At 31.5% G+C, this 15,911-nt stretch overlaps 2 protein-coding genes across 2 annotated transcripts in view; one reads left to right on the top strand and one right to left on the bottom strand.

Annotated features, from left to right (window-relative positions):
• The window catches only part of LOC148608947 (protein FAM199X-like), a 20,949-nt gene extending 15,994 nt beyond the window's left edge, over window positions 1-4,955 (top strand). The window contains exon 7 of the mRNA XM_088596131.1: window positions 80-4,955. Coding sequence (XP_088452257.1) covers window positions 80-256 — 177 coding nt within the window. The 3' untranslated portion in view covers window positions 257-4,955. The remainder of the gene's footprint in view (window positions 1-79) is intronic.
• On the bottom strand, window positions 4,570-15,911 carry LOC148608946 (twitchin-like). The gene is made up of 13 exons (XM_088596130.1): window positions 15,895-15,911; window positions 15,369-15,541; window positions 15,123-15,177; window positions 14,416-14,563; window positions 12,243-12,423; window positions 11,480-11,704; window positions 11,095-11,240; window positions 10,548-10,704; window positions 9,719-9,820; window positions 8,738-8,929; window positions 8,206-8,316; window positions 7,721-7,956; window positions 4,570-6,094 (listed from the first exon to the last, which is right to left on the bottom strand). Exons 2-13 carry the CDS (start codon window positions 15,499-15,501, stop codon window positions 6,092-6,094), a joined length of 1,689 nt encoding a protein of 562 aa, XP_088452256.1. The 5' UTR covers window positions 15,502-15,541; window positions 15,895-15,911; the 3' UTR covers window positions 4,570-6,091.

Genomic DNA, 15,911 nt, shown 5'->3' with positions numbered 1-15,911 from the left:
AGCACAGAAAAATTATTTTTCCTTTTACTGTTTGTTTGTACTAAACTAGTTTCTAATTTTGAACATTGTTTTTTTATAGAGGCAGATGTCAACGGAAAGGAAAAACCGACATCGGCATGATAGACAGAGACAGAGGAAAGAATACAGACAAATACTAAAAGAAAGACGGAGTGGATTGTTTGTGAAGGAGGAGGTTTTGTCTATGTCAAGGTTAACACCACCTCCTGAGGAAGAAGACATAGACATTATAGGATAGCAGTACCTTTCAATATCATTTGGTCGTGGTGGTGTCATATACATTATATTTGATAAATAAAAGGTGAAATAATTTCTTCTTGTTTAACTCATGTTTCCGTGTTATTCAGATATTTCACTAGAAGTGTTTCCATTTGGAATATATTTTTATTCCACAGTTTCAATGTGTGCGGACTGGTTGTGTTTTTTTGTGCAATTACTAGTGTATTACTCAAAGGATGTTTATGAACCTTGAACAGAATAGTTAACCTATCACACTAGGAAGATTAAGATTGATTATAAGGGTAATGGCTCTGACTATTTAGGAATTAGAAGGAAAAAAAATAAGCATTTTTGGATCCTCTTAATACCCTTTGTTTACTAGGTATATAGATTTCACCCTGTATGTCTGTCTATCTTAAGTAGCTTGCAGCATTGTTATGAAACTTTGTTGGATGTAGTATAACCACTTGAAGATGAGCATACTGTCATAAATTTATGTTCGGACAATAATTGTAAAAATGATGGCTGTTGAACCTCGTTTTTCAGCAAAACTTGGTCTCATGTGTGGTCCACAAATTCTCAACGATTTGCAAAATTGTAATGAAACTTAAGGGAGGGATAGATAATCATATGGAGATATGCACATTGTCTGGGATTTATGTTAGGACCAAAATTGTAGAAATGATGGATGTTGGATTTCAGCAAATCTTGGTCTCATGTGATGTCTGCAACTTCTCAATGTCTTGAAAATTGTTATGTGACTCAATGGGAAGTACATATGGTCTGTAATTTATGTTTGAACAAAAATTGTAGAATTGAGGACCATTGGAACATGAGCATTTTCAGCAAAGTAAGGTTAAATGTACAGGGTTCAACAGATTGTGGGGATACTAGTCCTGTTTAGGGCAATGTCTAGTTTTAAATTAGTCAGCATCATAGCTCAATGGGTCTTAAAATATGAATTTTTTAAATTTCATCAAAACTTTAATCTCTGGATATACATTTTTAATTTTAGGCCATGTTGGGTAAAAATCATATTTCAATGCCAAATTCTATGACCATGTTCATTCTGTTTATCAAATTTATTGCTCTCAAAAATTTAATCATAATTAAACCACAACAGAAATATCAAGCTTGAATCTTGTAGGCTCCTTCATTGTTGAAGCTTTGTATTTAGCTACCTAAGCTCAGCAATTTATAAAACAGTGATCTTCATTAGATTTTTATACCTCAGGGGTTGTATAATGGTGCTGTATAAATGGATAGTCATCTGTAGAGTGTTGGTTTTCTATATGCCATAACATACTAATAAAATTTGACTGGTTTCCTTACTACAAAAGTGAGGTTAGTATTGATTTTGGGGGCTATTGCCACCTCCATTCCTTAATTAAAGGCCATAGTTCAGTATTTCATAGAATTCAACTTGCATAATGTTGAAAAAAAGGCATATGGATCTCTATTACAAAATGCTGTCGGACTGGGATTCATTTTTGGGTTTTTGAAAATGGGACAAAAACAAGAGTTATAGCATGAACAACACTGTAAGGATCTTTGAGAAATAGTATTCAGGGAACCAAGATTCCAGCAGAAATAAAATGTACCAAGGATAAAGACTAGACAGAAAACAGATACAGTGTACCAAGGATAAAGACCAGACAGAGAAAACAGATACAATGTACCAAGGATAAAGACAAGACTAGACAGAGAAAACAGATACAGTGTGAACCAAGGATAAAGACTAGACATAGAAAACAGATACAGTGAACCAAGGATAAAGACGACAGAGAAAACAGATACAATGTACCAAGGATAAAGACTAGACAGAGAAAACAAATACAATGTACCAAGGATAAAGACTAGACAGAGAAAACAGATACAGTGTGAAATGAACAAAATAACAAGATATAAAATTAAACTTGGACTAATTGGACTACAATACCACCAAAGAAAGATGGAGCTTTAGGGTAATTAGCCACTGGTTATGAAAAGCTGTTTAAAGGGGGATAAAGGCAAGTAATTCAGAACTATACTTTAAAACATATACAAGTATGGATCTCTGAAATTGTATCATAAGGTTTAATACAAAAAAAAAAAATTGATATTGAAGGTGTTGACCTATCTATGAGGATTTTTGGTTTCTGGGCAAGTCTCTTAAATTGTGCTTATAGGTTTATACCATAGAATATATGTTATGAAGGACTATCCTTTTATTTTAGGAATTAATACCAACAAGGGGACAGCATTATATTCGACAAGTTTATCTATAGTATTCATTTCTTCCCCAACTTTAATTGAGTTGACTAACCTCTGACCTTGTTGAGCTGGAATTGCCCAAGGTAAATACCACTTTGCTAAGTAAACTTATCAATTGGAGCTTAAACTCTGGTCATTTGAATAGACTCATTCATGCATGCAGTTAAAATGCAGTAGATGAATTTTTATATTTGGAGGCCACCAGAGTGTGATGGAAGAAACTTGTGTCATGGGGAAATCAGTGTGCAAATAACAGAATGCTGTTTATATCTCTAGTTTATGTTGAATGTAATCATCATTTCATAGAAGAAATTTGACAGGAGACACTCTAGATAAGGATCATCATGTTGCAAATTTATGAAAAAGTAAGATTACTAATTGTTAGCTCACCTGGCCAAATGGGCCACATGAGCTATTGCCATTACTTGGTGTCCGTCATCACCTGTCATTAACAATTTTTTAAAACTCTTCTCCTCAGACAATACCTGACCAATTATGACCACACCTGGTTAGAATGTTTCTTAGGAGGTTCTGCATAGAACTGGTGTTGGGATTTTTTGATCTGTTGAAAAACATGGCCACCGTTACTGAATATACATATAGGAGTAACACAGAAGTTTTTTTTGCATATATCTCCAAAACTGTTGGGTTAAGCCAAATTCTGACAGTGAAGCCTGATAAGATCTATCTGTAGTAAAATTTGCATGTAAATCTGTTTAGCCATGTTGAGTTATCCCTGTTTTTCAACATGTTTTTGCTATTTTAAATATATTTACTTTAGAAACTACTCCTCAGAAACTACTGGACAGAATTTAATGAAAAGTCTTTGCTGCATCTGTGTATAATGATGTTTTGGGTCAGCTGCAGCCTGCCTTATGGTATGAGGATCTCCTCGTCGTTCATTGAAGACCAATGGGTGGCCTTGGGCTGACATTTTCATTCCTTGGGGTTGTCTCTTTGTCATTTACACCATACCTATTCTTGTTATATGATTGCTTCTTAGGTATGAGCTTAGGAATTTTTATCCAAGAAAAAACATGGGCCCTTATACAAAAGTAGAATTTTTATTTTCTAGACAGTGGAGCGATTATGGCCCTTTAGAGCCTCGTTTTACTTCTTTTCAACCACAATATGTATTCAGAGCAGTATCAAATTTGAATGTTGTGTTCACATTTTTGTTCAATCTGTTCAGGATTCAACTTCACTGGTGGTATGAAGCTGCACCCTGTAAGAAGGGCTGAAAACTGTTTGAATTCATCCCTTTGAGAAAGCTTATTAAAATTATTATATACATTGTAGATAAATTATTGAATGTTCTCTGTGTAAAAATATAGATAATTCATACTGATACAAATTCTGTCAATTTACTCCCAGACTTAATCCTGCCTAAACAAGAGTATCAATCTGTACCGTTCACAAAATTTAAAATTTATATTATAAATACCGGTAGCAATAAATTATGGAGAAGATCTATAATAAATAGGACAATCAATTGGATATTGTGAATAATCAAAATATAATTACTCATGCAAAGAACACTTGAAGATTTATCTCATACTCTTTGACACTTCTGATCACATTTTGCTTATTCACTCTTTCTAATTTATTATCCTATTAATCTTCCTGTCTTTCTATATGCAGAAAATATTTTGATTTTTGTTCTAAAGTGTCAATAAAAGGTAGTTTTCACCCTACAGTCTTATGTTATTCACTTCAAGCTATACACTGTACTGTTTATTATTGACATGGTCTCTTTTTCCTGTTATGTGATTCAAGTTTTGCTTAAGATAAGTACAATGCAGATGTCTGCAAAATATAGAACTGTATTTTAAAAAGGCATATCTTTGCACTGTATTCTATTTGTGATAAAAATAAACCTCAAATGTAACAAAATATTCCACAGTTCTTTGTTGCAGTGGTCATGACTGTTGATCTGTGACAGGGGTCATGACTGTATGTTGATCTGTGGCAGTGGTCATGACTGTTTGTTGATCTGTGACAGTGGTCATGACTATTTGCTGATCCATGACAGGTTTAAATAACTATTTAATGGTTCAGTATGGACAAAAATGACCAATATTCTTGAGAACAGCATTTTATTAGATAACATTTTCATAAAAGAGGTAAAGCAAGGGTTAGTGATACATACATTAATCACAGCAAAATAGCTTTAGTGGGATAAAGGATTTCTATCCTATTTGATGCCAAGTCTGATCGTTACATTTGATGACTTTTCTCAGAGTTATCTTCCTTAATTAGATAAGCTTCCCTGAGTCACATTTATGCACTATAAACTAATTTTGTTTCAAGCTTCTCATTGAAATTGATTCCTATTCTATTCCCATGAGATCTTTCACACATGATTGTTATGGGGAAAACATATTCTACAGACTGACTGTCAATCAAACTTGGTACCAATAGGTTTAGACAAATAAATTATATCACAGGTTAAAAATTATTGCCTTTATAAAAGTTTCACGAAACACAGGCTTTATAGAAAGAGTTCCTCCCCTTGGAAATCACACCAATAAATAAATAATGACTTGTTTAAAAACATGGTAAAATTATTGAGATAAGATTGTGAATGTAGGGTTTTACATGTTCTCAGGGACTGATGAAATACTCTATTAAGGAAACAGTGTTGCTTAAGAACCAGCTTATCTCAACACAATTTCAGACTTGTGTCATTTTACGTTTTATTTTAACAGTTAATGTCAATTTCTATAGTCATCCAACACTTTTATCATGGTTTTAAACATTTTCAGAATCAACAACACATTGATGGCATATAGCACCAATTATAAAAATAAATTAAAAAATAACAGCAATAAGTTATTTAAATTAGTCTTCACGTTAAATAAATTAAAAGATTCAGATAAAAATATATTATATCTAATCTGTAGTCCTAACAATCCTTCAATTTAGCCCTTGGTCAGTAATATTACTTTTCAACATTTAGGCATAAAACATATTGATAAATTCAGTTTAGCAATGAATCAACTTTAAATTTGACAGTAGAATATCTGTGCAAAATAGCTTTCGTTAGGTTACAAAAAATAAGATACAGTGGAGCGAAAAATTGAAAAGTAACATTAGGCCTTGGGCTTGAGATATAAGATTATTCTTTCAACCAAAACAAATAGTTATATACAGAATACTGCTGCAGATTATTTTGCCTGACTCTTCTGTATCACAGTAGAATCCTTACTGCTAAGCGAAATATCATACTACTCCTATTCTGTCTAAACTATTCTAAAAACTTTTACACTTTTTTTCACAGTTTGTAGCTATATTTTACTAGAAATTTGTAAGGAAATTACTATACCTAAGAAAAGTCACATAACAAAATAATCAGAATTCAAAGCATGATGAATCTAAAGCAAGACACAACAACTGAGAATTCTCAACATGAAACAATGTCTACATGACGACGTAGTCTCTTGTATACAAGACTTTAGGTTCTTCAAAATTGCATCCATTTAACAAATAAGCCAAGTCAAATACAATGACTGTCACACAATCTGGCACTCTGGTGAGCGTAGGGCCACAATCCCATAGTTTCATGTGTAATGATATGTAGAGAACATAGCCTGTCATTCATTTACTGAAAAAAAAAGGAAAATTATTTATACATCATATACAGGTACACAAACCTTGTTCAGTGGTGTATACAGATACACAAACCTTGCTCAATGGTGTATACAGTTACACAAACCTTGTTGAATGGTGTATACTGGTACACAAACCTTGCTCAATGGTGTATACAGGTACACAAACCTTGCTCAATGGTGTATACAGGTACACAAACCTTGTTCAATGGTGTGGATCAGTTAAGGAGGAATTACAAGGTTTCAACATATAAAAGCCGGTGATTTACCTCCATTTGCAAGTATCTTCCTTCATGCACCTGTACATATGTTGCCTAATAAACATAGCTATAAAACTTCATCAAAATCAAGTGTTTGCTTCTTAACATCAGTTTTCCTTTGCATTTGATATGTTAACTCAAAATATGTCTTCTATGATTTTGGGCTTCAGGTAAGTTTTGGTTTATTTCATGGGTATTTTACTATAGTAATGTCAAGGTCATCTTCCTTTTGTAATCCATTAAACTAGCTGTAGCAGATTTTATACCAGTTTCCATAAATCATGTTTACATGTATTAGAATAATTAAATCCATTTCCACTGTTCTAAGAATGAATTCTATAACATAACTTCTAGTCCTGTTCTGTTATAGACATTACCATTTATCAAAAACTACCTTTAACATACCAAATAGCCTATCGACCTTAACCTTTAACATACAAAATGGCCTATTGACCTTAACCTTTAACCTACCAAATAGCCTATTGACCTTAACCTTGTAAAGCATTATATTTGTTTTCCAGAAGGTAGTCTTTATTTAAATGGAATTGTGCTAACATATATCATATACATGAATACAAACACACACAAAGCTAGTGAGAAGACAGGTCAGGCAATACTACACTAAGTATACAATACTCTATATACATGACTTGCTGTGTATCTTTAAAGATACATTTACATCTGACATCTTAATTATATAAAGTTATTTGATAGAAAATTCACATACTAGTACTAGTATTCCAAAACAAAAAACTGTCTATAAAAACAAAACTTCTAAATGACATAACATTTAGATGAATATATCTATATTTTACAAGGCACAGACTAGAACAAACAGCAAGCATGAATCTAGCTATGACTATATCTAGATAATATTGTATACCAACTATTCTACAGTCATCATTTGGATTTTGAACATCTTTTACATAATTGATGTAATTATGGTGTGTTGATAAAAGCCTTGAAACAGTTTTTACTAAATCATAAATTTCCCACGTGTATCCATACAGTAATAACTACTTCACATTTATAGAAATTTCAAGATCAATTAATAATCACAAATGAGATATTTATAAGATTACCTTTTTACCATCAGAAAGCATTTTTTTTCTTCAAATTTTAACCAACCACATGTACAATGTCTATATTCCTAAACTAAACAAATAGATATGTTTAATTTCTTATATGTTATTTCCAACTGTTGATTGCACAAAGCAGGAACCTTAAACTACACTTGAAGAGGTGATTTGCTTTATTGAGCATAATAAGAACCTCTTAAATTCCACACCTGAGTCTGCTGTAAAACCAGAATTACCCCATAATGACTGTAGAATTAGTTTTATGCCAGACTGCCATTCTCACCTGCATATCTGCAATAAGTTTAACTACATCAACATCAGCAACAGGTGATTGACTTACAGCTACGCTGAGGGTGAAAGTCCATTGGGAGGAGCCTGTGCTATTTTTAGCTGTCACAGTGTATTCACCAGAATCAGTAGCTAAAGCTGCAGGGATTTCAAATGTGAATGTGTTTCCATCTTGTGAGAATTTGAATCTTTCTGATGATTCAACATCCTTACCATCCTTACTCCATTGAACTTTAAAAAATATAAATAATCAGTCCTTATTAAAAAACATCAAATAAATTTCCTTTCTTTAAATAAGTTTTCTCACTGTAAGAGACAGTTATCATTTATTCCACTTAAATACACACTACTCGATTACCTATTATGAAGTATGTATAAACAGCTATCAAGTTCTGAATTCTGGTAGTCTTAATTTGTACTCATCCTAAACTCAGTAATCAACATCAATCCCCTATCTACAATAAAATGGTTTATACTTACCAGAGTCAGCCTTGTCCAATGTACATGAGGCTACAAAGGCTGTTCCTTCCTCTAAACTCTGAGATTTAGGATGGGACACAAAGACAGGACCTGATGGTGCTATGTCAGGTTCTACAACAATTAATGTTTTAATGAAAATTTATATGTATGGGCTACATTGAAAAATCATTCAAACCATGCATAACATATATGAATTGTAATAATGAAAAAAACGTCCAAGAACAAGAGAAAACACTAACATGCTCAAAGTCACATCAGCATTCAATAGTCATAAAAGGCAAGGATAAGAAGCCATTTATTTCCTTCATGTCAATTTTTCAAAACAAGATGATTAAAGGTGAAAGGGAAAAAAAATCATTTTGGGTCAAAGTCAGCAACAGTGAACTTGCAAACAGCAATTCAAAATTCATGCAACAAAAAAGATTTTACCTGGGATTTTATACATATTTCTAAGTAAATTTCTAAGTTCAGATATTCCTAAGGCACAAACTTAATATGAATTTTAAGTTTGTATCAATGATTTGATCCTTACCTTCAACTTTGATATAAAATGAACTTGTAACAGAACCTGCAGTATTACTTGCTATACATTTATAAACTCCAGTATCATCAGGAAAAACTTCAGCTATTATTAACTTAAAAACATTGCCATCTTGTTTATATTGGAAATCGGCTGAATCTTTTATGAGTTCTTTTCCTCTATACCATAGCACTTCTGGGTTTCCTAAATCATGACAAAATTAAATTCAAACTTGACCTCTTGACCTTTGTCATTACCTTTCAAAAAAATTTCTAAAGATTATAACTATCCTGCTAAATGATGGTACAACATAAAAAATATGTGATCCAATTCAATCTAGTGATACTCTGCACCCCAATCTAAGTATATGTTATGAACTAAATGTCAAACTGGAAGACGCTGTCCTTTAAGCTCAAAATCCCATACCACTGAAGGCAAACCTAGTAGTAAATAATGCTTGTGTTGAAATAAAAAGCAACTGTAACAAGTAGTTGCATGGAATACTGTTATGAAAAACCAAAAATTGATGGACAGACAGAAACAGTATACTCTCTCCTTTGGGGCAGAGGTATATCAAGAAATTTTGAAAGGAAAACAGGTAAATAGGAAATATCACACCAAGGATTGGTTTCCAAAATCACACAGCAATCACCACCAATACATGCACATCAAAGTAAATTACAATCTGGCATTTCAAAACCATCAAAGTTTGTAGAAAAACGTCAATAAAAATTGCTATACAAAATAATCTCACAGAACACATTTATTAATATATACTTACAGAAATTAAAAATGAAAGAGAAATATTTATAAAAAAAGAATCTAAATGAGATAAAGTACTCTGTAGAAACAGTTCCTTAATATGACAAGATGTCATCAAACCATTTACTAGTGAGAACAATAATAATAATAAAATCTGATTCAGATAACTATATCTGAATATCAGTAATTATATATTCCAATCCCATTATATTGACATTAAGAGAGTTGTACCTGAAATTTTGGCTGCAATAGTGGCTTGATCACCATCTTCTAAACTAACACCAGCAGGATGTTCTATAAAGTCTGGTTTAGATGACGATAAAGATTTCTTTTCTGTAAAACGCAAAAATGAGAAATACATTATTTAAACTTCAAAACCTCTGTGAAAACTTGTGATCAAGGACAGGCAAGTAAAAATAAGGACAATTTGAAGTTTTAAGCATTTTTTTTGTTTCTTCTTCTGAACCTAATTATTTAAGGTGAAATAATTTTATTTTTATAAGTTCAGTTGCAGCTGGCTTCCATGTGATGTTTTGTTTTCTATTCTAAATACATTATTTGTATGGAGAAGATTCATCTCATTTCATTCTCTACATAAAACAAGTAGCCTAAATCCATATATATATTTATAGAAGTTAACCCTTGTTAAGAAATGGACGCCAAATTATTTTGTCTGTTTACTGTATTCTGCTATGCTCTATTATTAGTTCTCCACCACTTATCGTCACAAAGGCTATCAATGTCATACAAATTTAGTTTATTGTTGGATCATCTTCGTTGCCATAATGACATGGTTGCCATGTTTTTTTTAACAGATCAAAACTCCAAATGCCATTTTTGTGCACGATACCCTAAAGAGCATTCATGCCTATTATAATTGAAACCTGTCAAGTAGTTCTAAAGAAGATGTTTAAGTAAAGTTTATGCAAAATGATTGACAACTAATGACGATAACGGAAGCCAAGTGATGACAATAACTCTCATATCCCTTTTGGCAAGGTGAGCTAAAAATGAAAATTAATTTAATTTCAATAACTCCAGTGTGTGAGACAAATCTTACCATTAACTTGTACTGTTGTTCGTGTAGAGGCTTGGCCACCAGGGTTTTTGGCCTTGCAAACATAAGAGCCATCGTCATCTAAAATACAACTATTTATAACTAAGGTGTGTACTCCTCCTATAGCAGTTATTTTTATGGCATCATCACTCTGCATTAGCTGGAAAGAAAGATAATATTGATAATCTAACATCTTGTTTTACATATTAATTTCTATTGTAATACTTAATTGGTGGTGATTTTCAGTCATTTTATATTATTTTAACCATAAATATTTAACTATTTAGAACTTCCAAAAAAAACTACATACATCTTTTGTTAAGAAAATTGTATTTGTAAACAAGGTCTTAACAAACTACCAACTAGTTTCAAGTTTACAATAACAAATATTGAAATAATTTTAGTGAATTGTAACTAATAATATTTTGAAGATCAACCTGACCACAATGAAACAATTTCCCTCAGGATGAGGTCATCCCTCAATAGTGCTGGTAAATTAAAGTTATCCCTCTTCTCCAAGATGTTTGGAGATTATAGAAATTAGACCTACCTGACCATTATAAAACCACTCCACCTCAGGATCAGGACGACCCTTGACAGTGCAGGTTAGTTTCAGTCTGTCTCCCTCATCTAAGATAAGGGGAGATAACTGTGTGGTAAATTCTGGAGCTTCATATGATGGCTCTTCTATCTCTTCTAAAATTAAAGAAATGATATTTGCATTATGGCATGAAGTATGGAAATAAAAATTGCATCATAACTTTATCTATTTTTATGTCTTGTTTTCGATCGATTCAATTCCAAAAAGTAAGTGGTCAACAAATATACATATAATCCAGGAATATCTTATGACAAGATTATTACTATTTCAGTAGATAAAAGCTGTAAATTAAGAAAACTCTTTATCATAACAGAGGACACTTAAATTTACTTACTTCTCCTATTACTACGTCTGCTAGAAGATGAAGAATAAGATTCCTCTGTTGAAGATTCAAATCGTCGTGACGATCTTGATGTTTTTGTTGAAGAAGATGATGTTGATGTCTCTGTGTAACTGCTACTGGAATCCTCAAAATTAAATCCTGATTTTGTTCTCCTGGCTGACCTTGACTGTTTGTGACTTTTGAAAATGTCAGCTTTGTCAAAGTCATGAGCACGGTCTATAATAAAACAAATCGCATTCATTATCTATCATTGAAACAAAACAGAAAAATCAAACTTCAACAATAAATCTAGAGACTTTAATTACAGTTCTAGGGAACCAAAAATGTTTAAAGATACGAACAAAGAAATGAGTTTAGTTTAAACATATTTATTGCTCAATTGGATATTTTTCCAATATTAAGAATATTCTCTACTAGATAACGATGTTGTTCACTGATTCCTCTAAGTTTAGTTCAGAAAAAGTTTCTTCATTGGATTCAAACCATGGCAAGTTGTACCATTAATAATCCAAAATTATAAACATAGCATTGAGTAATATGAGTCAATCACAATGTTAACAACAACCTAGGAGGAGGTTCAATAGGAGTCAGAAACAAAATTACCTTCAACAATGACTAGAGAAAAGGCTTCATAGGAGTCAGAAACAAAATTACCTTCAAATAACTAGAGAAGAGATTTCATAGGATTCAGAAACAAAATTATCTTCAACAACAACTTGAGAAGAGATTTCATATAGGTCAGACCAAAACTTACCTTCAACGACAACTTTAGAGGAGGTTTCATGTTCACCCAGCTCATTGACAGCATGGATAGTGTAGACACCAGTATCAGCCATTCTAGCACCTTGTACCTCAATTGTGGCTACACCACCAGAATAACTGCACATGTAATGGGGATCTTTAGAGATATCTTTCCCATCTTTTGACCATGTTACCTGTTATATGATTGAAATAATATGGTTTAAGTATACGAGAAGAACTAAAGTGTATGGCAAGCCAAAGTGGACAAAAATGAGTATGTTCTTATATTAAAAAATCATTTTTTAATATTACAAATTCATTTTCTAATATTACAAATTGAATTTCTTATATCAAAAAACATTTTTTTTAAATAAAAAATCAATTGAATTTCTAATATTGAAAAACGATTTGTTGTATTCAATTATGATTTTTTAATATTAGAAAATCATTTTGTAATATTAAAAATGTGACTGATTTTGCAATATTACAAATTCATTTTCTAATACAATGTATTACTAATTCATTTTCTAATGTTTCAAATTAAATTTATAATACATGTATTACGATATGTGTGATGTTTTAAAATATTACTAAATCACTAAAATGAATTTATAACATTACAAAATAAATTTATAATATTAAAAAATATTTTCTGATATTAAAGAATGATTTTGTAATATTAAAAAAATGTGTTTTCTAACGTTATAAAATAAGTGTTTTCTAATATTAAATAATGATTTTTCAATATTACAAATTCATTTTCTAATATTACAAATTAGACAAAACACATTTTCAATATTTAAAAGTCAACTGGATTTCTAATACTGAAATACAACATTTTAATACTACAAATTGATTTTCTAATATAAGAAAATGGATTTGTCGTATTCAATAATGATTTTTTAATATTAGAAAATCATTTTGCAGTATTAAAAAATGTGACTTATTTTGCAATATAGCCAAGTCATTTTCTAATATTACAAAATGTGTGATGTTTTATAATAATACTAAATCAGAAATTTGTAATATTAGAAAATGAATTTTTAATATTACAAAATGAATTTCTAATATTAAAACAAGAGGCTCCCATGAGCCTGAATTGCTCACCTGGTTGAATTTTGCCTTTCAAAGGCAATAAATTTAACAAGAAGTTGTCCAACAACTTTGACTCAAGAAGTCTTTGGTAGGACTTATCATAAGATCTTTTCAACAATTCAAAGTTTCTTTTAATCTATCATAGATTTCAAAATATACACTGCAAATTGTTAAAAAAGTCATTTTTCCCCCCCCCATGTTCTATTTTTAGTAACGGCTACCATGTTTTTTGATGGATCAATAATCCCCACCATAGCTCTATGCAGGATACACCAAGGAACATTTGTACCAAGTTTGGTTCCAATTGATCAATAATGTCATAGGAGAAGATTTTTGAAAGAAATAACATTAAAAATAGCAAAAATTGTTGAAAAAGGGCAATAACTCCAACATGGCTTAACAGGTTAAAACCATAATTTGACCAGAGATAGATCTCATCATGCTGAACACTTTTAGCTGATGTCAGAATTTAGCTAAACCTAACGGTTTAGGAGATATATGTGAAAAACTACTGTCTGACCCCTATGTTTTATTTTTAGTAACGGCGGCCATGCTTTTCTACGAATCAAAAATCCCCACATCAGTTCTATGCAGGATATCCCAAGGAACACTTATACCAAGTTTGGTTCTAATTAGTCAAGTAGTTTCAGAATAGAAGAGTTTTGTATAATTGTTAACGAAAACAGACAACGACAACGGACATCAAGCGATGGCAATAGCTCACATTGCCTTTGGCCAGGCAAGCTAAAAATGATTTTGTAATATTAAAAATTCATTGCCTAATATTACAAAATATTGATTTTTGTCCACTTTGGCTAGCCATAAAAGTGAATCTAAAGAGATTTCAGTATCCCAAAATATTTTTTAAAATATTCTTGCTATAAAAGATAATGGCAAAGTTTTCTCTTTATGAAAAAAATACAAATGCATTATTCCTACGGGGAAAATGATTGAATTTAATTATATGGAGAGTGTCTTTCATTTGACAATTCAAGTTTACAATTTCTAGTTTTGCCACAATTACTGTTTTAAGCATACGTGATACTGGACAACATTTATGTAAGTAGACGTAAATAACCATGCCACAATACCTTTGGAGTTGGTGTAGACTGTACGCAGGTGAGCAGTTTAAATTCTGTGCCAGCTTGGATGAGGCGGGGACGTAAACCAAAACTAATTCTTGGAGCTTCCTCGATTGGTTTAACTTCTGGAGCTGGTGACATTGATGGTCTTCTGGATCTATAATGCAGAAATAAATTAATAATCTAATGATGCAGTCTCTTGGAATGATGATAGCTTTATATTCAAATTTAATTTTAAGTGCCAGGGAGGGATACCATTTATAAATGTAATGTTAAGCCAATGATTAATTAAGTACACATTTATGACTGCATGAATTGTTTTAATTTTTAATGGATAAAAAGCATAAGTTTATCATATTGCAGACCCCTATATGGTACATTTACATATTTAAATATAAAAAGGCATTATTGTGTCAGAAGTCACATAGAAAATGTACACCACTGAACATACACTTTATGTAAATGCAACACCTTGTTGAACAATATTTTGTGTCATGTAAATGTATCGAGTAACACCTTGTTGGAAAATATTGTGTGTCATGTAAAAAACCATAATAAATCAGTTTATGGTAGATATAAGTCAATAAGTCCTTCCCTTAAAGAATTTGAGCATTTTCCGTACAAACAAATTACCAGCTTAGAAGAATGCAGAATGATTTGACCAGTTTTAGAGAATAAAATAAAAATGATTTTTATGTAACAAACTTAATTCTTACCTTCTAAGGGGAGTTGTGTCTCTGCTGCTGGGTATCTTTGGTAGATCAGGATTGGCTAATAATAAACCAATGAGAATAGATTACTATCAACATAATGGATTGTTTAGAACATTGTCATATATAGAATTTCTTAATGTCTTCATAAGTTTATTCGTAATAATTTGTAAAAAAGTGTTGGAAATGCTACTTGACATTATGAGAAGGAAAAAATACATTTTTTTATAAAGAAGTTTCAGTGTATTTTACCTTCCACTTTAAGTGTTCCATGTTCTTCTTTCTTTCCAAAAGAGTTCTCAGCAATTACAGTATATACACCCTTATCCGACATCTTGATACGACTGATCTTCAGTTCATACTCATTTCCACGGTATTTCTGCATATATTTGACACTCTGAGACAAAACAGAGTTGTCGAATGACCTATGGAAGATATATGTAGACAATTGACATTTTTATGGAGGAAAAATTCTCAGTTATAAAATCTATGTCTTTCAGTGAGATGACTTGGGTAATCACATTCAAATGTTAGTGCAATTCATCACATTTTGAGAACTACACATGTACATAATTAACAATTACTACAAACATGTAACAGTTTCTTTCTCTTTGATAAGTAACTTTAGAACAGATATTACTGATACAATGTTATAAAACTAATCTTTACAAGAAACAATGGGGGGAGATGTAAAACTAATCTTACCAGGAGACAATAAGTGCAGAAGTAAAACTAATCTTACCAGGAGACTATGGGTGGAGAGTAAAACTAATCTTACCAAGTAACAATGGGTGC

The sequence above is a fragment of the Perna viridis genome, chromosome 8 (assembly GCF_037379345.1).
Source record: "Perna viridis isolate PV_CMFRI_1.1 ecotype Kerala chromosome 8, ASM3737934v1, whole genome shotgun sequence".
NCBI lineage: Eukaryota > Metazoa > Mollusca > Bivalvia > Mytilida > Mytilidae > Perna > Perna viridis.
Note: the sequence above shows the minus strand (reverse complement) of the source record. Positions and strands in the feature narration are given on the sequence as shown.

Excerpts from the sequence above, each read along its gene's own strand:
- LOC148608946 (XM_088596130.1), bottom strand. The coding sequence starts at position 15,501 with ATGCAGAAATACCGTGGAAATGAGTATGAACTGAAGATCAGTCGTATC. Across the intron at positions 12,424-14,415 it reads AGTCTACACCAACTCCAAAG|GTAACATGGTCAAAAGATGG; the intron begins GTATTGTGGCAT and ends ATCATATAACAG. Across the intron at positions 8,317-8,737 it reads ATTTTATATCAAAGTTGAAG|AACCTGACATAGCACCATCA; the intron begins GTAAGGATCAAA and ends TAATTGTTGTAG.